This window comes from Triticum urartu, chromosome 3A, assembly GCF_056163025.1.
Source record: "Triticum urartu cultivar PI428250 chromosome 3A, HENAU_Tu73, whole genome shotgun sequence".
Taxonomy (NCBI): Eukaryota; Viridiplantae; Streptophyta; class Magnoliopsida; order Poales; family Poaceae; genus Triticum; species Triticum urartu.
Window position 1 is genome coordinate 176,103,142 of NC_141875.1, and position 22,749 is coordinate 176,125,890.

At 47.5% G+C, this 22,749-nt stretch overlaps 1 protein-coding gene across 1 annotated transcript; it reads right to left on the minus strand.

The window, feature by feature from the left end:
- Positions 1-4,574: 4,574 nt before the first annotated feature.
- Positions 4,575-5,147, minus strand: LOC125546748 (uncharacterized; the record flags this gene model as incomplete). Its single annotated transcript, XM_048710894.2, has 1 exon — positions 4,575-5,147. A coding segment is annotated over one exon (573 nt), but the record flags the coding sequence as incomplete, so codon positions are not given.
- Between the last annotated feature and the right edge of the window lie 17,602 nt (positions 5,148-22,749).

Genomic DNA, 22,749 nt, shown 5'->3' on the forward strand with positions numbered 1-22,749 from the left:
AACTTAGCCCCCATTTCAAATTTCTACTACATCACAGCAACATTAGTCGGTTGGGGATAGGACGGTAATCTTGCATACACCGAATATTTGCCGACAAGAGTTTGTTTTTGGCGCCCATCGTGTATGAATATGAATCGGGGAGGGAGTCGATTTCGGCCGAGGACACACTGTGTTTTGGCACCCACCGTGTATGAATCCGGGTGAGAGGCGGTTACGTCACGTTTGGGTGAAATTACAAACCTACCCCTATCAAAACCTACAGAAATCCAGCATATAGGCTTTGCGTGGCAGGGATAGGCAGTAGTGATTTCCATCTCGCAGGTTTTGGTTTCGGGCGGTTACTGCAACTTCCCCGCTACGTTCAAATTTTGCAGAGTGCATGTTTACCGTGCCAACTCAATTCAAATCCCGTTTGTATTCTATTTTTTTCGAGCAGGATCCATTTTCAATTGGAATTACATTCTATATACATCATTTTTATATATACTTTCAAAAGCACAACAAAGAATTCTGCTCCTTTAATCTATAATATGATTTACAAATACAACGATCTCGAAATCTTAAGGTTGAATTCGAATTTTTTTAACCAAATTATGTTCTACTAAAATGTATGGATCAGTAATATCTACATATTAAATAACATAGATGTGCGTGAATTCATATGAGTATGCATGTTTGATAGATCAATTTTGGTTTGAGTATGGATTACATGTATCATCATCTCGAATTCAAATATTTGAATCCCTTTTTTGTTCACTCCTTTCACGCCCATCTCTCTCGCATGCATGCTCCTTCAGGTAGCTATCACTCTCTTTTCTCCAGCTCACCTGCACGCTCACTTCATGTTTCTCCTATCCTCGCAAACATGGTCTCTCGACGTCTCCCTTGAGATGTGTCACACTCTCCCTATATTATACATTACACGGTTTTCATTATCTCTCACGTCTCTACCGTTCTCTGGTATCACTCGGTACCTAAGCTTTCTTTTTCACCGCCACACACACAGTCTCCACTCGTCTTTCACTTTGTCTTTCTCTCTATGGGATTCTCTCACACACCCTATATCTCTCTACATATGACTCATACCACTAAAATTACTCTCTCTCTCTCCTGTAGACACAACATTTGTTGCGGTCTCCTTTTCATCTCCATCCCAGACCGACATTATTCATTTGTTTACCGATCAGACAACCCCGACTACCGTCTCCTCTCTCTCTCACAGACACACACACACACAACTCCTGCTTCCACTCCCCTTCCCGACTACCGTCTCTCTCTCACACACACAAAACTCTCGCTTTCGCACCCTGACTCGTATTTCTCTCACAAACATTTATCGACTAGCTAGCCTCTAGATAGGTTTATACACCTGCACACTCGTGCTTCCACCATCACATAGATGTCTCTCTCCCGCTCCTTGTATATATGTAGATTTTTCTTCCCTTCTTGAGACACGCACTCTCGATCGTGCACACACACACACACTATCGCCTCATTTTAAGCTAATACCTATTGCACACACACTCCTTGTGTCTTTGTCACAAATGCACTCCGTCCTCCTCCACTCTCCCTCTCTCTCTCACACACACATGGGCTTTTTGCAACAACTAGCAAGATGCCCTTGCGTTGCACGGAACATCAAGATGCATTTGTATGAGTAGTTTATCTTGTGGGGAAAAGGATGAACAAGGGAAGGCCTTATTTGCAAATCAGGAGAGGGGTGTGGGTATCTTTTTGCAAAATTGCCATAGTTTCCTTCCTATCCGTCAGATATAGATCGGATGGCCTATATTGCAGGATGGCAGGCAAACGATCATCACCGACAATGCTTTTTATAAGAGTAGGGATAAAAAATAGAGTTGGTGATGACGGTGGGCCTGCCATCCTGCAATGTTGGTCATCCGATTTATATCTGACGGATAGGAAGGAAAATATGGCAATTTACCCGCACTCTTCACCACATTTGCAGATAAGGCCTTCCCTCATTCATCCTTTTCTCCCACAAGATCTTGATGTTCCATGCAACGCATGGTCATCTTGCTAGTAAGAGTAGAAATTAGACATATACCACTTCTCGAATCTTGAAACCAACAACATTCCTCCCTTATCTCATCAAAACCGCCAAAGGAATATATTTTGAGTGAAACATAACATATTTTTAGTGATATACGTATTTCAAAACTAGACTTTTTTCTATCAAATCGGTGAATATGTATTAATCTACTTTGATCGTGTGGCAATGCATTGGCACATTGCTAGTAGTTATTATAATTTTTTGGACACCAGACAAACGATCGAGTACATATACGAAGAGAAGAGGCGCACGCACGCAGTCGGCCTCTCGCTGTCTCGCACACATGAGTGTTACGTAAAGGCAACGTTAACAAATAAATCCTAAAATCCTAGGTGCACGGTTGCTGAATTCGCGGGTACCGGGTACGTGGTGGAGCACCTTTGTAGGAATAGTCAGCTCGCGTGATAATTTTATCCATAGGAGTTGATGGTCGGGACCACAGGTGAACGACTTGGAGCGCGGTGGCTCGCCAGTTGCCACAGATCGAGTAGCCATGTTTAAAATATCATTTTTTAGCGGGGTTAAGAGTTCCAATTTTCAATGGCGCGTTATAAGTAGTAAGTAGTTTTTAGAACGATTGGTATAGAGCGAAAATGGAATTCATAGTACTACGTACCTCCTTGGCGTATGGTTGTATGGTTTTTTTTGCGATGGAGGTTGTATGGGTTTATGTTGCGAGATGTTGAACCTGGTAGTTCTAGGGCAAATACCATGGTTTAGATTTAGATGCTGGTTTTCAGTATGAAAATCAGAAGGGGAAACCCTTCTTTGATTAAAAAAACTACTACCTCCATTCTAGTTTACTAGTCCCCATCGTACTTTGGGCCAAAGTTTGTCCATGAATTTTACTTGTAAAATGTGAATGGAAAATGAGATTTTGTTATACCCAAACAAAAAAGGACTGGAGGGAGTGATTGCTCTGACACGGACACGACCTCTCATAGCGCAGGCATTGAACCGGCGCGCCGGCCAAGAGGGCCGCACTTGCTACAGGCCCGGCTGAGCACGCCTCCTCGCCGCGTGCAACCAACTTAAGACTACCCCGCCTGCCTTCATTGAATCCGCGCGTGTGCCGGCAACACGTCCTTCTGTGAGCCGACAGGCATTTTAGAACACAAAAAATGACTAAAATATAATTAATTTACGCATGGTGTTGACTTGTTGTGCCCGCACTGGTAGCAGGAACTAGTAGAGGATTTTGTTTTTTTATAACTCTCCGCACATTTTTTGGCTTTGAAGCAAATCATGGTTGTGGACATTATGTATGAATGTGCAGATATCTGTGAACATGAGTTTGATGTGGAAGTTGAACCTGGAATGTCGGGCTTGCGCGTGAACTATACCATGTCCAATGCTTCGTCTGTTATTGTTTGGAAAGTAACTGCTGTGATTACATGACCCGAAAAAAACATTTTGTGCCACATCAGTAGATGCACGGACATCACAATAGGCATGATGACTGGATAAATATTTGAACCTAGCTATTATAAAGGAAATTTTGTATTGACAACAGTTTTAGATAGCAGGAGACGCCTAGCCTACTCTGCCTCTGCTAGATTATTTCTGGCTTCTTCCATCTCTTCTTTCGCTTGGGTGAAGAGAGCATCTGATTGCTCTTTTCGCTTCTTCAGAAAATCAGCTACACTCTCAAGGGCTGCTGCACACTTTCTTTCAGCCTTTACTAATGCCACGAGGACACGAACAGCTGACGACTCCACCTGGCTTGTGTGTAATCCAGCATCATCTGGGAATTTGCACCTTGTGTCTAATCCAACATCATTAGGGAACTGGCACCTTGTGTGTAATCCAGCCTCATTTTGGAAACATGATCTCGAGGTTGACCATACTTCCCTCCTCACAGGAACTGCATCCTAACATGAAGTTACTTCTTTTTTAGATCAATACTCAGAGCAACCTAGATCCATTTAGTAGAAGCCAGATAAACAGAACTCGGAGAAGTGAATTCAAAAGAAAAAAAAATAAAAACAGACTACAAGGTGAGAACACCCACTTTCTACATCAAGCTAAAAACGAAAACATTAGGACGATTAAGACTCTTCTTATTACACATCAAAGAACACCACGCTTCAGAGAAACAGAAACTACAACATATACACATCCAAGAAACACGAGGCTACACGCAAGTAATTGAAAGGGTGTTACATACCAAAGCTCGTTTTACAGGTTCGGTGCAGCTCCTCTTTAACTTGCCACGCTCCATGAAGATGTCCCGAATATCCTGTGTTTGGTCTTCATTGCTCCTCTGCATGTTCGCACTCGTGGTTTTAAAATCTCAACATGGCAAGAAAAATATACTACTAGTAATACTCGCGCATCTTGTGGGCAACATTAAAGCACTCGTCTTCCATGTTAGAGCATCTCCAATAGAAACGCAACACGCGGCGCTTTAAAAAAGTGTTTACAATGCTGAGATCGAGAAGTAGATACTAGAGAGTAGAGGATAGTTCTCAGCATAGATAGATAAAAAAAGATAATTCAACTACTCCTCGTCATATGACTCCTCCTCGGTGATGTCCTTCTCCGACGTCTGACTATAGGCATGAAGATACCGATCATCGTCGGATTCACAGGGCGACGCTGCTCCTAGCCTCATGTTGAATTGAGCATCCGCTTTTCGCCTACGCTTGTCCTCACGATAGGCGGCTCGCTCCGCCCTCCTCTTATCCCTCTCCGCCCTCCTTTGCGCGTAGAACTTGTGTTCGTTGATGATGTCCTGCGGGAAGTGTTGGCGCCACAGCACCATGGCTTCCTCGTCCATCTCGGCGATGCCGAGACGGTGCTCCCGCCTCCGGTTGTTGCGACGATCCTTGTCGGTGCTAAGCCACGGCAGAGGCGCGAGCTCCTGCGCCCGCTTCCGCGTCGGCATGTTGGGGAAGTTCAATGTTCTATGAGGCCATCGGAGGCGCCACACCGCCGCGTCGTACATGCGGGCGGCCTCGTTGGCGGTGTCGAAATTGCCGAGGCCGAGGCGCATCCTGCGGAACTGGATCTCGGCGGAGAAGCCGCCGGAGGGGTGCGTGCGGACGCCGCGGTATCCCCAAGTTTCCCGGCAACGAGGCAAAAAAGAGCAGGGAGAGAGGAGTGGCGAGGCACAGAGCAGGGAGAGAGCGGTGGCAAGGCACAGAGCGGTGGGAGGGCGTTGGATTTTATAAAGCGCGTCGGACGCCGCGCGCCAAAATTAGCGCACGCCTGGCCGCTTTTTCCCGCGCGCGCGATCCTTTCCCGATGTCTCTGCTATCTCTACTCTCTTCTCTACTGTTATATTTATTTTATATTTAATATTTAATATTTATCTCTACTTCCTTTACTGTCTACTTTTTTTTCTCCATACCTTTTTTCTTGCAATATAGGCCGTTTGATTTATATCTGACAGATAGGAAGGAAACAAATGGGAATTTTGCAAAAAGATACCCATACCCCTCTCCAGATTTGCAAATAAGGCCTTCCCTCATTCATCCTTTTCTCCCACAAGATAAACTACTCATACAAATGCATCTTGATGCGTGCAACTCATGGGCATCTTGCTAGTTCTAAAAAACTTTCCATCATTTGCCACACTACTGGTTGCAGATGAAAAACCTACCCAAGCACAACGCGATACAGGAGTGATGCACAATTACAAGCTGATATTCTATTGGACAATGGAGGCTACAATCAATTACTTTTACTGGAACAATAGCACCTAGGAAATTTGAAGGATAGGTATGAACAAAATTGGAACTGAACATGTACTGCTAAGTGATTCAATACACACATTACCAATCGAGGAGGAGAACGATGGTCGCGGCGGCCTCTGTGAGTCATGGTCGGCAACGGGAGTCAGTTCAATGTGCACGACGGTGGTACTTCTGCGCTTGGCGTCGGCTTCCGGGAAGCAGATCCGAGACCATGGAAGACGATGCCGGGGAAGGGGCTCCGTGTACGACGACAACGGTGGACCGGCTCCAGTGCGATGTATGAGGTCGTCGATGAGGCAGATGCGCTGCGGTGGACGAGTGCGCCGATGTAAAGGGGAGGAGCACGAAGGCTGCGGTGCCGTGGAGAAGTCTATTTTGCGGTGGGGATAGAAAATGGGGAGTATTCAGGTGTACTACTCTGGGTGCCGGGGTGGGGTTGGCTGGGTAGGGTGAACCTGAAGTTACGAAAACAGCCCCCTACCAAGCGTCATCCGTAGGCCTGTTCCGAAGGCTATGATGGTAACTTCCCACTGCTTGAATCAGGGTCGCGGGAGATTTTCTCGCCGACCTCAAAATTTTGTGACACTGGACTCCCCGTGTGGCGTGTTGAGTGATTCGGCTAAGCAAATAGCGAGTAGTAGTAGTAAACTCTGCATATTAGGTTTGACCGAAGTCAAACTTCCTAAAGTTTGACCAAGTTTATAGAAAAATATAAACATTTACCATAACAAATATGTATGATGTGAAAGTACATTCAATAATGAATCTAATGGTATTTATTTGTTATTGTATATGTTAATATTTTTTGTTATAAGCTTTCTGAGAGTTTACGAAACTTGACTTTGACCAATGCTAATACGCGGACTTAAATAAAAACCGAGGGAGTACACATTTGTTTTCTTAGTTTGTAGTGAACTAATCATTTGTTAAAATTGTGAAATAAATATATTAGGCTATTGACTTCGAATGTAATGGTCTATACAATTCAATAGTTACAATCATTGTCGAATCCCAAGATCTATACAAGGTCTATAGTACTTCACAACATGCTCAAACTCACATAATCCCAGTCAAATGAGAGTCTAAATGCATTTCATAGTTATTACTTTGTAGGATGCAACAAAAACAACCATAACTCTACATCAGCCATTATAGAAGCAACATTTTGACATATCCCAATGTGTGAATGAAACGTGCAGAGAGAGCTTTTGAAGATGGAGCAGATTGGGCGGGAAAGATTGTATGTATGTGGACGAGAGAGTAGGAGACAAACCTAACGAGACAGAGAGAGAGAGAGAGATAGAGAGATAGAGAGAGAAAGAGAGAGGAAGAAGTTAGGTCTGTGAGAAAGATGGATACATGTAATATACATGAGATGCATGTGCATCTGGATTCTGTATACGTGTAAGGATAAGACACAACATGTTTGATGAGAGAGCTGGAAAAACATGGACCAGAGGGGAAGGATCTCATGGGTTGAGGGATTGACAATTTTGTGCGGGGGAGAGAGGGATTGGTAATTTTGTGCAAGAGAGAGAAAGGGTGGGGGAGGAGTCAGTCAGCCGTCGTCACATCACCTTGCTTCCAAATGACCCCTCATTCTCTAGCGCGGTGTGGTCGCCGTCTTCGATCTGCTCGATGCCCTCTTTGAAGATTGAGGTGTTGTGCATGTTGGGGTGCAAAGAAGCACAAGCGAGAGTGGTCGCCGTATAACCTTGGATGGGGATGAATTGTGTGCTCGGGGGAGTGTGTATGTGTGTGTTGTGCTGCGTGTGTCTCTCTATCTGTGTACGTGTGTGTGTCAGATATTGAGAGAAAACAAACCTAAGGAGAGAAATGGGTATTCACGAAGAGATTGTGCGGGCCTTGAGGTGGGCAGGGGCCGGGTGAGGGTGTCAAAATGTGCGCGTTGATGCATGTGTTGCATGCGACCGTGCGAGGGATGGACGAATCGAGAGAGATGGTTGTTGTGTTACGGTTGCTCCTCTCTCTGTCTCTCTCTCCCTCTCTCTCACACACACACACAAGTAAACTAGAAGACCGTTCTCTCATGTATACACAACGTATCGGCATATGTCTATGTCTCACTCATGCATGATCATTTGCACATTCACACCTCTCTATGTCTGTATCACACGCACACCATCTCCACATTGCCCTTCCGCCACAACACACATATGGACACATACACACGTTCTCTCTCAGTCACACACACAAAATCAGTATTAAAAAAAACTAGGGCGCACCTAAAACGTCCAAATCCAAATAAACACGAACTGGAGCTAAATTCAAATATATGGAAATATTGCAGCGTCAAGAACTTTCACAGGAAAAAAAGTTGAGTAATATTCGAGGATTGTTTTCACACACACAAAAAGGTTCGGTGGATGTCCTTCGAGCGCGACACGGCGACACACCGTTCGATCGACCGCGCGGTCGCGGTTCACGCGCTTGCACAGGATTCTGTATCGTGGCTGTGGTACTAACTAATAAAATCGCTGCCTAAGTCTAATGTTTACGTGTACTAGTACGGTTATCTTTTAAGTTTGACCAACCTTATATATAAAACTAAAGTAAGCTCCCACGCGCGCACTCATCAATATGCCGCCGCCGCCGTTGCGCATGCCGGTGCCTGCCTGCTCCGGCCAACAATTTCTCGCCCATCACCATCGTGTTGCCGCCATCCCTGTGCCATGAAGCTGAAGGCTCGCCCGCTCACGTCGTCTGCAGTCCCTCCTCGCAATGCCGCCGCGCTGCCAAGCACGCGAGCAGCTGGTGGTGCCGCGTCTATGCATGCAGCATACAAAGAGGAGGACGAGCGCGTGCTCCAGCACGCCTAGTGTGTAATTGTCGTCTCCGCCCGCGCGGAGGAGGCGCGCATGGTGGCTGTCGTGGCGGAAGCCGGTCGCGCGCACGTCAAGCCCGCAAACCGGGTGCGGACGCGGAATCTACCTTCGAGACCTTGAATGCCACGTGGATCCTGCAATCTGGAGGAGCAATTTGGGCCTGTCGAATCATGTGAGCCGTTTGATGCAACATGGATGGCTAGAAGGGCTTCTTCCACCTCTTCTGTCGTCTTCTTCCTTCGCTCCGTCGAACTTCTTTCACAAATCGACCGACCCAAATTATACTACTAGTACGAACGTATTAAGTACAGTAGGAACACGAAGATACAAGCAGTAGTACCAACTGCAAGAAGAACAGTAGTAAGACATAGTACTAGTACTACTGTACGTACTAAAGAGTTCAAATAACGAGAAAGAACATAAACATAGTTCTGCTGGGGCCTCAGCACAACACACCCTTGAAAATAAACTAAGCAACTAGTCCGCCTGACACTGCAGTAGAACCAGCATGAGTGACGACACTGCCACCTACTCGGAGTCCGAGTCCATGTCCTCGACTTCATCCTTGTCCCTCTTCCTCTTCCTCTTCGTCGACGCTTCTTTGCTTGAATCGGACACTGGGCTCTGCTTCTTCATCCAACCCTTGTAGATATTTAAACAAAAGGCAGGCATCCATTGCTGCGTACAGGATGTGATCTTCATCTAATGTCTTCGACTCCCATGCATGATGAAACTCGTGATGAGGTTTCTTCAGTTTAGCGTACGAAGGATCAATCATGGCTGCTGCCAGGGTCAGCATTGAAGGTTGAGAGGAGGACACCAGGCTTGCCTTCTGGAGATCGAAGGGCTGGCCTACAACAAGACCTATCCGACGCAGGACATCACGGACGTTCTTAAAGCCTACAGTAACGAATTTCACTCTTTTGTCCTTGAGGAAGTTCTTAAAATCCTGGCACTCAACGTCGGCATGGCATATGTGGTAGACCAAGCAAACGTTATGTACGCAAACCTGGATCACGGCGGGCTTCTTCCTCTCTTCGTCCTTTAGATCCTTCTCTCGTCCCAGGACTGTGGTGTACTCAACATCTAGCCAAGCGACCCACTCATCCGTTGAACTGTTGAACATGCGTAGGAAGCAAGCAAGCCATGCTTTCACCATTTCGGATCCACGTGTGTAGATGACGATGAACTGATCGCCGATGATGGCTCTAACCTGGTACTCAGCGGTGACCATGGAGATTTGGGAGGCCATGGATTTTGGAGGAGGGTTAGGAGAAGTTGAACTGTTGTACCCCGCAAAAAAACTGGGAGCAAACTAATGTGAAAGGACAGGACGACTGGGAGCGAACTGTTGTAAGGTAGAAGACGGGGACGAGTAGGGCGTGCAAACGGCGTGGGGTTGTTGGCTTGCCCGTTGGATAAACAGCTGCAAGCCCCCAAAGAGTTCTCGAGAACTATGTGGGACCCACTAGATGTCATGTCTACTAGACCCATATCGTAGGCCTGATGGTATAGCTTCTGCCTGTTCGCATGCCATGCCAGCACGTGGATGTAACTTCACTTAATTCCGTCAAATGTCGCGCCTCCCACGACCTTCGCCTCCCTCGCGCGGTCGCGCCCTTTGAGACTTCGACCGGCTATAAATGAGCATTTTTTCCTTTTTTTTAGACAAGCCATTTTTTTGCCTACTCCGCATGCATGATACTCCCTATGGTCCTTTTTACTCCCGTCAACCGTTTGCAAAGTGTTTGACCAAATTTATACTTTTTTTGAACAACACCTTATATTAATTAACCAGCCACACTAGTACACTCATTCGATAAAATATTCACCATACAGGGCGGTACGTTATTTACAAGAATACCATCTAATCTATTGTCAAAGCTATACTTAGCGATTAAGTGTGCCACCTTATTGGCCGAACGGCTAATCTTTGACAATTGAAGATTGTTGATCAACTTCGAGATGCTCAACGCTTTCATCTTCAGGTCACGCATAGCAGACCTATCATAGTCCCCCGATGCAAGAGACTCTACCACAAAAGCGCAATCAGTCTCTAAAATTACAGGATTATGAAGAGAAATACCTATGTAGAGACCGGCAATGCAAGCCCTAAGCTCCGCTTCCTCAATGCTTTGACAGGCATCAATGAAATCCCGCGACCAAATTTATACTAAAAATATCAATATCTACAATACTGATTATAATGAGTATAAGAACTACGTTTTATAATGAGTGTAAAAATATTGATTTGACATTGTGAATGTTGACACATTGTTCTATAAGTCTGGTGAAAATAGAGGTACATTGACTTCAGACAAAACTTAAATGCACAATGCAGACTAGTTCCTCCGTCCAGGTGCGTGCCATGTCCTATCTTGTCATCACAACAAGGTTAGCTATTAGAGTACCACTACCTCCCTTCTAGTTTAAAGGGCTCGATTCAAAATTTTCACCTACTCTTAGCAAGATAGTAGAGGCGGTGGAATAGTTTTTGAAGTCTGCAAAAGTACTCAACTAGTGCTGTCGTTCTTCACAAAAAAATGTGTTTACCAATGCATGCATGAACAGTAGTTACTCTAACCCCCCTCTCTTCTTTAATTATTTGCCACATCAGCATGTTTTCTATTCTCGTGTGCATGATACCAGCTAAGATACCACCATTATGGCCAGCCTTAATCATCACATGCAATAATTTAGTGCACCTTGAAATATGAACATGTGTGGGGCATGTATGTTTTTAATGACTTGAGACTATACCTAGCCTGGCATGCAAGATGACTTATTATGCATCGTTCCCCATACCTGCAGGAAGCCCGTTTGTCTCCAAATCTTTTCCTCTCCATGTGTGGAAACAATATGCCTGCCAAACTCTCCTTCTCCCTCCGACGGTCCCACCACTCCACCCCGTGTGAAAAAATCTGCATGCATGACTCTCCTCCCCCACGCTCGTACAACTGTTGTGACCAGCAATATTTCCACCCCTTCGCTCCCCCGTAATTTACTCCAACAAATATGCCCACGTAGTTGTTACTTAACTGCAGGTGCATTGGGTCACTGACATATGGGCCCAATAGGGGCCTGGCCCACACGTCAGTGACGCAACTGGACCTGCAGTTAAGTCAGTGCAGCTCAGTCCATATCTTACGTAGGTGTGCCATTACTCACTATAAATACTTCGCCTCCCATGACATCGCTATCTCCTCCCCCTCACATTCACGTTCATCGCTATCTCCTCCCCCTCCCTCTCACGTCGACCACCATGGCATCGCCCCTCCCAAGCCCTAGGAGCCCCTCGCTGCACCGCACGGACGGTCACGCGTCGCCGTTCCATTCCTCGCCGCCACTAGTTGAGGAGGACGCATCGGTGTTCCGCTCCTCGCCGCTCCGCGACGCGTCGCCGTTCCGTTCCTTGCCGCCACTAGTCGAGGACGACGTGTCGGCATTCCGCTACTCACCGCGACGTGACGCGTCGCCGTTCCGTTCCTCGCCGCCACTAGTCGAGGAGGACGCGTCGGCGTTCCGCTCCTTGTCGCGATGCGTCGAGGTGGACGCGTCGGTGTTCCCAATCTCGCCAGCACGCGCGCCGGAGGACGCGTCGACTCCCCGCTACGAGGAGAACGCCGCGCCGCCCGCCGAGCCCCCCAGCCTTGAAGAGCTTTAGAAAGAAATGGATGTCGCCTTGTGGGAGGCTTTGCCTCTAGCAGAGCGCATCAAAATAGAGGCGGAGAAGAAGGCCGAGGAAGAGAAGCGCACCGCGGAACAAGCTGCCTGGGAGGCCTATGTCGCGTCCGAGAGAGTCGGGCAATTGGCTCTTTAGCAGAAGGCTCGTGCGAGGTCCGTGAGGGTGGCGGAGGATGCCCGTGCCGACGCCCTGAGTGCAGTCGGGCCCAAGTGCCTCATCTACGCTTGGCGGTACGTGGACCGGGTGCACACTTCCAGCGAGGAGGAGTACCTATTGGCGCCGGATCACCACACCGGTGAGATCATGCTCGCCCGCCGGCAAGTCGCCAATTAGCAGCTCGTGAGTTGCGAGGCTGAGGAAGAGGCGTTGTGTCAGCGCACTGGGAAACGGCCGCGCACCAAGCCACTCGTGGCGCGCCGCAAGCGCTCCTGCGAGTGCCATGGCTTTTAGGAGGAGTATAATTTTTGTTTCGTAAGGCGATCTCATTAGTTTTGGGACGCAAATGATAAATCCCGAACGTTCTGGAATTTTTAGCGTCCTTAATTAAGTATGTAAAAGGGAAAGTTTGGAAACCTTGTGTATTCGTACGCATTTTGCAAGTACGTGCATATAGCACAAACTTTACTATATACTATCGCACTACACGTCTCTCTCGATATATGCTTGCAGACTATGCTACTCCCTCCGTCCAGGTCAATAAGTCATCTTTGGTTGTGCACCATGACCAAGAAGGAGGGAAGACTTATACACGTAGACGAAGGGAGTACTACTATTACTTATGTACGTGCAAATGCATGTTTTAACATTACGACGTGGTTTTGTAAAAGTAGAAAAACAACACAAGTCAAGCTTGTGAAACGATTCAATGCACAACAAATGCAAAAATGCTCGTTTGATTGTTTACTTTTAGCTTCCTTCTCTGTGGTTATTTCTCTGTCGTACTTTGTACGGAGTATCTCACTGGTTGGAAAGGCATGCAAATTCCCAAACCGCTTCCTACACCCTGTATCAAATTTTTTGCCTAACAAGTTGTGCCGTGCAATTGGAATTCCAACTTGAGTACTACTACTAGTAGGAGTACCAGGGGCCAGTTCTTTTAGGCTTCTAGATTAGTAATCCCATAACTACTACCTTTGTCCTAGTTTATTGGTCCCCATTGTAATTTGTGTTAAATTTTGATCATAAATTTAACTAATGAAATGTTAGTGCATGTCACATGCACTACTCCATCCGTCTAGGTGAGTAAGTCATCTTAGGCTGTGCACCGTGACCGAGGAGGAGAAAACGAGAAACGTTAATGTTTATTTGCTAATTAATAGTATTGCATGCAATGAACTAACCACTGCATGTCGTGTTTGATATCTCAAGTCATTAAAAGCATCCACACTCTTTATCTCTTATTGGTTGATATGTCAAGAAACAAGAAACAAGGTAGAAGTTAATGCACCGCACCTAAGTGTTTTGGGATTATTTCGTTTTCGTAAGATGACTTACACACCTAGACGGAGGGATTACAATGGTGAGGAATAAACCAGTTAAATCTTTGGTCAAAATTTAGCACAAATTACAATGGTGAGGAATAAACCAGGACGAAGTAGTAGTTTAGAAGCCCAAATAAATGAGTGAGGCGCCTTATTGTTACTCTCCACTGTGACTAGTCTTGTGGGAAAAGCTGGGGAAGCCGCCAAAAGAACTGGCCCTAGGAGTAGTAGCTAGGGATCGAGTGTGCGGGATGAACCAGAGAAAGTAAATGCAGAGAGATGAAATGAAAAAAATACAGAGGGATGTGATGGTTGCTTGTCCGTTTATTTTACCAGGCCACTTATTACTGGGAGTGGTTGGGTTTTGTGATATGACGGCTGTACTGCCGCGCCACGAGCGGGGTGAGAGGTGAGACTCCCGTGCAGCGCCACCCTCTACACTTCTACTACATCGGTCGTGGTTTATTAGTCCCCCATTGAATTTGACTGAAGATTTAACTGACAAAATGTTAGTGCATGTCAACAAAAACTATATCGTTGGATTCGTATTTGAACATGGTTTTGAATGATATAATTTTAGGTGACATGCATCAGCATTTATCGTACTATATATAATGTTAGTTCAATTTTTGGTCGTACTAATCTATAGTAGTAAGGTGCCCGTGCGTTGCACCAAAGAGTGAAATGCATTGATCGAGGAGTTGTTTATTTTGACAAAGGATGTGGGGGTCGTCTCATGTGTAACAGGTATCGATAGGTTTCTTCAGATATTATTTCATCTCTAGAGCTCACAAACATCCAGGTGAAATAGATAAAAAGGTATCTTTTGCAAACAAAAGCGTTCAACTGTTCAACCTGCATCCAAAACTTGTGAAGAAATAACACTTATTGTGCTTTGCAAGAAATGATCTTTAAGAATTAGTTTTTGAGTATCGATTGTTATACATGTTGGCTACAGATGACATGGCACTTTCTTATAGTCAATAGTTGGCTATACTATTAAGTAATATTAACCATGCCCTTATACACCTAGACAGAGGGATTAAATCAGGATGACTTGCAAGCGGGCAAAGGAGATGTAAGAAATGGTTCATCATAAGTCTTTCACCAGTACTGTAGTATAAATTCATACATGGAAGATTCTAGACTAAACCATAAATGGATACACTTTTATTCATGCGCGATACTCCAATAGAGCAAGATCCTGCATGGAAGTCTCCACATGCTTAGACGGCGGATTACATTAAGCGAAGACTAATGATCAACATTTAACTTGATAATGTGTATGTCCAAGTGAACCTCCTTGGACTCCCCGTGCACCGCGTCGGCGAGTAAAGGATGCCATGGGTTTTCCAAGTCCACATTGGCGGGATAGTCCCAGCTCCCCAGAGTCCAAGTCCATTCGATGAGGCCGGTGTCGCCGCCCACGCTACCCGGAGGGGTAGTAACACTGACCACGCACCCGTACATCGGCCTCGTGTCTGTGTCAGTGTCAGCGGCGTCGCCCCTAACGCATATTACAGAGACGAGGCGGCGGCCTGCGCGGCCCTCTCCGGTGCCCACGATCAAGAGGAAGACGCTGTCGTCCTCCTCCGAGACTAGCAAGCGGCGGTGATCCTCCAGCGACTCCGGCATGGTGAACGGGTAGCACGTCTTGTACTTGATGTTCTCCGCCAAGGGCCAGTAGTGACCGCTGCACGCATCCGTGAGGTGATGCACCATGTCCGCCGGCGAGCCACAAAACGGCATCAGACACTCATAGCAGTGGACGAAGGGCTCCTTGGAGGCATCGACCGGGCCGTCCATGAAACGGGATTGGCTGTAGGGGACGTTGTGCCAGTTGAATATATGAGCAAGTTACTACGAGATTTAATCCGAATAAGCACAAAATAAATCATGACGGCTATAACAAAGATGAAACTAATCATGTGGACTAGCATAGTAGTAGGATACAGAGTAGAAACATGAATTCTACCACGATTTCGAACAGGAAGGACAGAAACACAAACGGTGCAACGGGAACAGCACCGTTGGCATTGAGGTTGTCGCCCATGTCCAAACAGCACGTAGACACGGTCTTTGAGAACGGTTCGTAGTCGTTCCATGCTCGGGCATTGAAGTTTGTAACTATTTTAGATTAGAATATACTACTCCTCCGGTGCTAGTAGTAGAGTAGAGTCCTAGTCTACTACTCTACTCAAGCAAGTTAGGGCGTAGCACTGTAGGGAGTACCAGTACTGTGATCACTCAAGCAAGTTGCCTGGCATCGACATGACCCTACGCTGCTGGTATTGTCTCGTAAGTCAAGCGGCGTGCTGTAGTCATCAACACCTGTCCACTTCCCACAGGACATATTCGCTTCTCCATCTTTGTCCGCACATAATCTCGTCCAATGTTCCATCCCCGCTAAGGCGCCTCCCCCCCTTGTCCGAAACCCAAGCACTAACAATGGCAGAAGCGAGTAGCGTCCGCCGAAAGAGTGGCTAGAATTCGCTCCCCACAGAGGTAATCAAGCTATTTGTTTCGCGTGTGGACAATCTCAGTACCATGCCACTCGCCGCGTGCTTGTCGGGGCTGTACCGTTTACTCAAAGCCCTCAGGCCGGAGCTTTTTAAGCTAGCTCGTTGCTTGCTGATGCCGCCTGATCTTTAGAAACGGCGTGTCACGCAGCATAACGGTCGTAGGGTGGTGAGCATCAACTCCCTTGACTGCGATCTGATCCCTGTCAGCCTCAACTACATTAACGGTATGTACTGGATTGGCATGAACACGTCTTGGATGGTGCTCGTCGACGGTCGCGGCAGCTGGATGCTCGTCGAGGTCTACACCCGACGATTGATCCTCCTTCCTTCGATTAACACTGCATTGCTTTGGCACCGTGGCCCATAATACTTGGAATCTTAAAGTGGCCAACATGATACCAAGTTTGATTTGCTCAAGGTTGTAATGAGCCAAGTGCCCACAAGATCTGCGAATTATAAAGACTTCAGGCTAATTGCGTTCTTCAACCGCGGTCTCGCCTATCTGACAGGTCACTGCGGTAAGTGGATAAATCTGCACGTCCATCGCAGGATCATACATCCTCCATGGTTCTCTGATGCCATTGAACACAAGGGCTTCATTTACGCTATCGACTCCTTCTATGGCTGGACGTATTGCTGGCCTACTCCAGTCATCACTACAAACGTCTGTTACAGCAGTATGTTACTTTCCTATGATATCATGATGGCTTGTTTATATTACTATCAAAATTTGCTGAAAACATATTCATGCTCATAACATGCTGTTCTTAAGATTGACTAAATCAAGAGCCCTTTTTATTTGACTCCAACTTGATATGATGTTGTAGGACGCCTGGTGTCCCTACCCTTCCTAATCCCAGAACCTTTCAAAGAAAAGCGGCATGGCAGTTGCAGGTGGTTCCTGGCTCGATCAGACGACAGCGAAAGATTGATGATCCTTCGCACGTATCGGACGTGTTGTTTCGCGGAATACAATCACAGTCACTGCAAGGTCTTTGAGCAGGATCCTAGATTCTCTGGGACTTCAGGAATTTTTGACTGGAGGCTGGGAAGTAGCCTTGGTACATGCTCTCTGTTTGTCAGATTGAATTATCCGATTAACCAGGAGATAACCGACGGCGAGGATCATGATGGCAGCACAATTTCGTTCATCAGGCAAAACTATGTGTACACAGCATACCATGCGTCTCTGCATGCACCATACCCTGATATGTGTCACCACGCTCTGCAGCCCAAAGTAGGAGAGAGGGTCGCAAGTATCAGACTTCGACCTACTGGCTGGAGTTTCCCCCGTCAGGCACCCATCTGGTTCAAGTCGTCAGCCAATCTCCATAGCTTAATAAATAGTAACGTCTAACTGAGCTAGTTAGTTAGATGCGTACACTTGGTGTAGTAGGATCTTTATTTAGTTTGATGCATACACTTGTTCTTTATTGGTAGCCCTTTTGTAATGATGGCTGATGTTTGGTTTGGAAGAGAGAGTTGCGTCTTCACTCTTCTGGCCTGCATACTGCTACTGTTGCACCCCCAGCCCTGGTTGTTGCTGCTGATGTTTTCAATGTACAATCAGTAGTATATTTCATCTGTTGGTTGAATAAATGTGTTGTTAGAACGACAAACACAATGTTTTGGAAGTCGTTGCACAGTTCGATCCTTTAGTGCCCCATACCGTACGTAGCGCATACTATTTTTCGTACGGAACACATTTTTCCACTTGTTGATAACATGCAACCCACTGATGAAGGCTCAATAGAGAAGCCCATAATTAACTGGAAGGGAGGCTCTCACATGAATCCGGCCCAGGTACATGCTCATGGTCCCATAAACATAAATAAATAAAGCTAAATGCTCATGCACTAGTTCTTTGGGAAAATAGGTAGCCCACTATTTCTTTTTGAAGAATACCCAAGCTAGGCCTATTTGTTTTCTCCGAATTACTGGGCTACAAATCTTTCAAGACGAGGAGGGATGCATTCCGGCCTGGCTTAAGAGTATGGTCAATGTCTGTTAAAAGTAATATCAAAAGGGGTTGAAAATTCCAAATAAATTATAGCAAATGGGATATAAGTTTCTTTTTTTTGTTCTTCACTGATATCTTATACGTATTTCATTGGATTTAACATGACATAGTACTAACTTATTTTTAATTTTTTTAGTATGGCTATTAATTGTTGGATTAAGAATATTTCGTTTCCCAGCAAAAATTTGCGAATTTTCAAAATTTCCCACATATTTAGTTAATTTTTTGACCCTGGTACTAACCAAAAAATGGCCAACAATTCTAAAAATGGAAAACGGGCTGCAATAAATTCCGTATGAATTAGAAAATGAGTAAAAATTATAAAAATAATAGCAAATGGGCTATACACGCCATAGATTTCGAGACTGACTTGTTTACGCAAGGCTTTGTCAGTGAACACATGATTCTAGCAGTAGTGACTGTTGGATGTCTATCCAATGACCGACGTGCTTCTTCAATCTCTGATCTTCCTGCTCCAACCACCTAAACTAGCACCGGCGGGACTGCCTGCTCCCTCCTCTTGTGGCCCGCTGTGATGCCGCGCAGGTTTCCCCGGCACACCCTACTCCCTCCGCTAGCCTGGCCGCACGCAATTAACTGCCTCCTTATTACGCGAAAAAATGGTTCCTCCCACTGACATCTGGGGTGCACTGGTTGGGAGGCTGACTTGTGGGCCTACTAAGTTCACACGTACGCAGGGCTTGTCAACTTAGTCAATAAACGATTCTAGCAGCAGTAACCATTGGATTTGAATCGAACGGTCCTGCTGCTTCTTCAATCGCTGCTCTTCTTGCACCAGCCGCCCAAACCAGCGCCGGGGAGACCACCTGGTCCTGCCTCCAGTGGCCGGCTGTGCTGCCGTTGAGGCCTCATCGCCCCCTACTACTCCAACCGCTAGCCAGGCCCTGCGGCGACGGCAGCCTGACACCGCAGCCGAACCAGTGAACCCTCGTACTCCTCTCCGCGTGGGCATCCACTGCAGCGTCTTCCCCGGCTCCGCGTCGTCCCCTTCCTAGGCCTCGCCGTTGTCCACCGCCTTGGTGCTCTCGGCGCGGCGTGGTCAACGACATTCCATTGGAAGAGTACTGTACGTTGAGAGGCTGACAGCTGGGTCCACGGCCACAACCCAGTTTTTTGTGATTTGCCAAGTAAGTCGCTTTGCCAGGCCTGTTGGGCTGTAAATCTTTCAAGACGAGGAGAGCTTTCATTCGGCTGGCCAAGAAAATGGCCCATCAGTAATGAGAAATAGGCTGTACATTTTTAAAACACATCAAACCGGCAATTAGTTTCAAATATATTTTTTTTCATTTCGAGATTTTAAATTACATTAATTTTTATGCGTGGAGAATTTGTTGGATTTTATATTGATATACATTTATTTTTAAAATCAATTTGAATGTGAGTCAAAATTTCGGGATTAAAAACAGTTCAGACCGCATCGAAATATGCAAAATTTCGTATATTTTTTTAACCGTGGCCACAATATGGGTTGTAATGCTAACAAAAAGAATATGGGCTCCAAAAAAACCTTAATAATTAGCAAATGAGCTGTAAATTATTAGAAATAATGGCAGATGGGTTGTATGCTGTTTTGCATAGATTTGAAGCTTTCCTAAAAAAAGGTTGACGCACAAGCAGTGACTGTTGGATGGCCATCCAATGGCCGCCGTGCTTCTTCAATCTCTGCTCTTCCTGCTCCAGCCACTCAAACAAGTGTCGGCGGGACTACCTGCTCCCTCCTCCCCGCGGCCGGCTCTGCTGCCGCGCAGGCCTCACCGCCCCATCTTACTCCCATCGCTGGCCTAGCCATCCCTCTACTCACCCACACCTGCTGTTATTCTCCAGCGACGGAAGACGAACTAGTAAACCCTCGTACAGTCGTACTCCCCTCCGCGTGGGAAACAACTGCCGAGTCTTCCCTGCCTCCGTGTTGTTCCCTTCCTAGGCCTCGCCGTCGTCCACCGCCCTGGTGCTCTCGGCGCGGCCTGGTCAACGTGGTCAACGACCGACATGCATCTGAAGTGGACTGTACGTGGAGAGGCCGACAGCTGGGTCCACAGCCGCACGCAAGGAAATGCCTCCTTATTACGCGCAAAATAATGATACCTCCACCTGACATCAAGGACCCACTGAAAGGGCCTCTGTATTTCGCAAAAAAATGTGACCGCCGCTGACAGCTCGGACCCACCAGCTATATCTTCGCACGCAAGGAAGTGCCTCCTTATTACGCACAAAAAAATGAATACTCCCCCTATTAGCTGGGACCCAGTATAGTGGCAGGCTGACTTGTGGGCCTACTAAGTTCACGAGGATGGAGGGCTTTGTCAACTCAGTCAATATGCATGATTCTAGCTCCAGTGACCATACGATGTCCATCCAACGGTCGTAGTGTTTCTTCAACCTCTGGTCTTCTTGCTCCAGCCGCCCAAACCAGCGCCGGTCATGCCTCGTGCTCCTGCCTCCCGTGGCCGGCTGCGATGCAGCGGAGGCCTCACCGCCCCCTACTACTCCCACCGCTGGCCAGGCCATCCCTCTACTCACCCACACCCCCTGTTATTCTGCGGCGATGGCAGCCTCAGACCGCAGCGAACCAGCGAACCATCATACTCCTCTACGCGTGGGCATCCATTGCTGCGTCTTCCCCAGCTCCGCGTCGTCCCCTTCCTAGGCCTCGCCGTCATCCACCGCCCTGGTGCTCTCGGCGCGGCGTGGTCAACGTGGTGAAGGAACGGCTTCCATCGGACGTGGATTGTACGTGGAGAGGCTGACAGCTGGGTCCACGGCCGCAGCAAGGAAGTGCCTCCTTATTACGTGCAAAATAATTATTCCTCCACCTGACAGCGGGGACCAACCGGACGGGCCACCATATTTTGCGAAAAAAACGTTTCCCCCTGACTGCTGGGACCCACCAGCTACATCTTCGCATGCAAGGAAGTGCCTGATAGTCGGGACCCACCTGGTCGAAGCGTATGTAGCGTTGTCATTCTGGTCGCGAACGTGTACGTACATATATACTGGTGGATGTAGAGGCGCGCACGTGTCATAGTAGAGGCACGCATGTAGCATGTACACGTACGTACATTGGCCAGGGTGCAAGAAAGAAAATACGGCCACGTATGTGTACATACGGGCGGGGCCTTGAATGCCTAATCGCGCATACGTACGGCCAGGGCTCATGTACATGGATGTGTCGGAACAGAGAAACAGCGTCGTCGTCGTGTTCATGGGGAGGCAACGGAATGCGTCATGTTCATGGGGAGGCAACGAAATGCGTCGTGTTCATGGGGAGGCAACGGAATGTGTCATGTTCATCGGGAGGCAACGGAACGCGTGGGAGCCAACCGGCTGGGTCGGAACGGAATGCGTGGTTGTGTTCATCGGGAGGGCTTGGATGGAATAGGCGATAGAAACGAGGCCTGGCGTACCGCAAAACGGAGGAAACGGACCTCCTACGTTCGGAATGGGGTCCTGTTGATCGGGAGGGGTCTGGCGTACCGCAAAACGGAGGAAACGGACCTCCTACGGTCGAAACAGGGGTCCTGTTCATCGGGAGGGGTCTGGCGTACCGCAAAACAGACGAAACGGACCTCCTACGGTCGAAATGGGGGTCCTGTTGATCGGGAGGGGTGTGGCGTACCACAAAACGGATGAAATGGACCTCCTACGGTCGAAACGGGGGTCCTATTCATTAGGAGGGGTGTGGCGAACCATAAAACGGGGCTCCACGAGATAATGTTCATCTCCACCGTCGACCTCCTCCAGCCTCCACAGGCTACCGTCGACCTCCTCCAGCCTCCACGGACTCCTATTCATCCAGCCTCCAGCGCGCGCTACTCCACCGGCTACTGTTCAACCACCCCTCCACGGGCACCCCTCCACCGTCTACTGTTCATCCATCCCTCCACACCACGGGGTCCTGTTCAACCACCCCTCCACGGGCACCCCTCCACCGTCTACTGTTCATCCAACCCTCCACACCACGGGGTCCTGTTCATCCAGAGGCAACGCCACCGCTCATTGTTCATCCACCCCCCCCCCCCCCCCCGCGCACCACTCACTGTTCATCCAATCGATCGGCTTCAGTTAGCATCAGTAGTGAAGGAATCGCTCGATCGGGTTCAGTTAACAGCCATCGATCGATCGCTCGGGTTCAGTAACGCATAGCCTGCAGTGCAATCGCTCGGGTTCAGTTAGAGCCCAACGCCTCGCTCAGGTTCAGTTAGAGCCAATGCCTCGCACACACGTGCATACGTGTATGAGAGAAACGCGCATCGCTCGGCCCCCGACCTCCCACCGTAACCGGGAACTCCCCGAAATTTTCCTCCCCCTCGCTTCTACCATAGTTTTTTCCGTCATGGACGGCCCAAAGAATATCATGCAGCTGCGTCTCTGGCCCGCCCAGGATGAAAAGCCTATTTTCTGT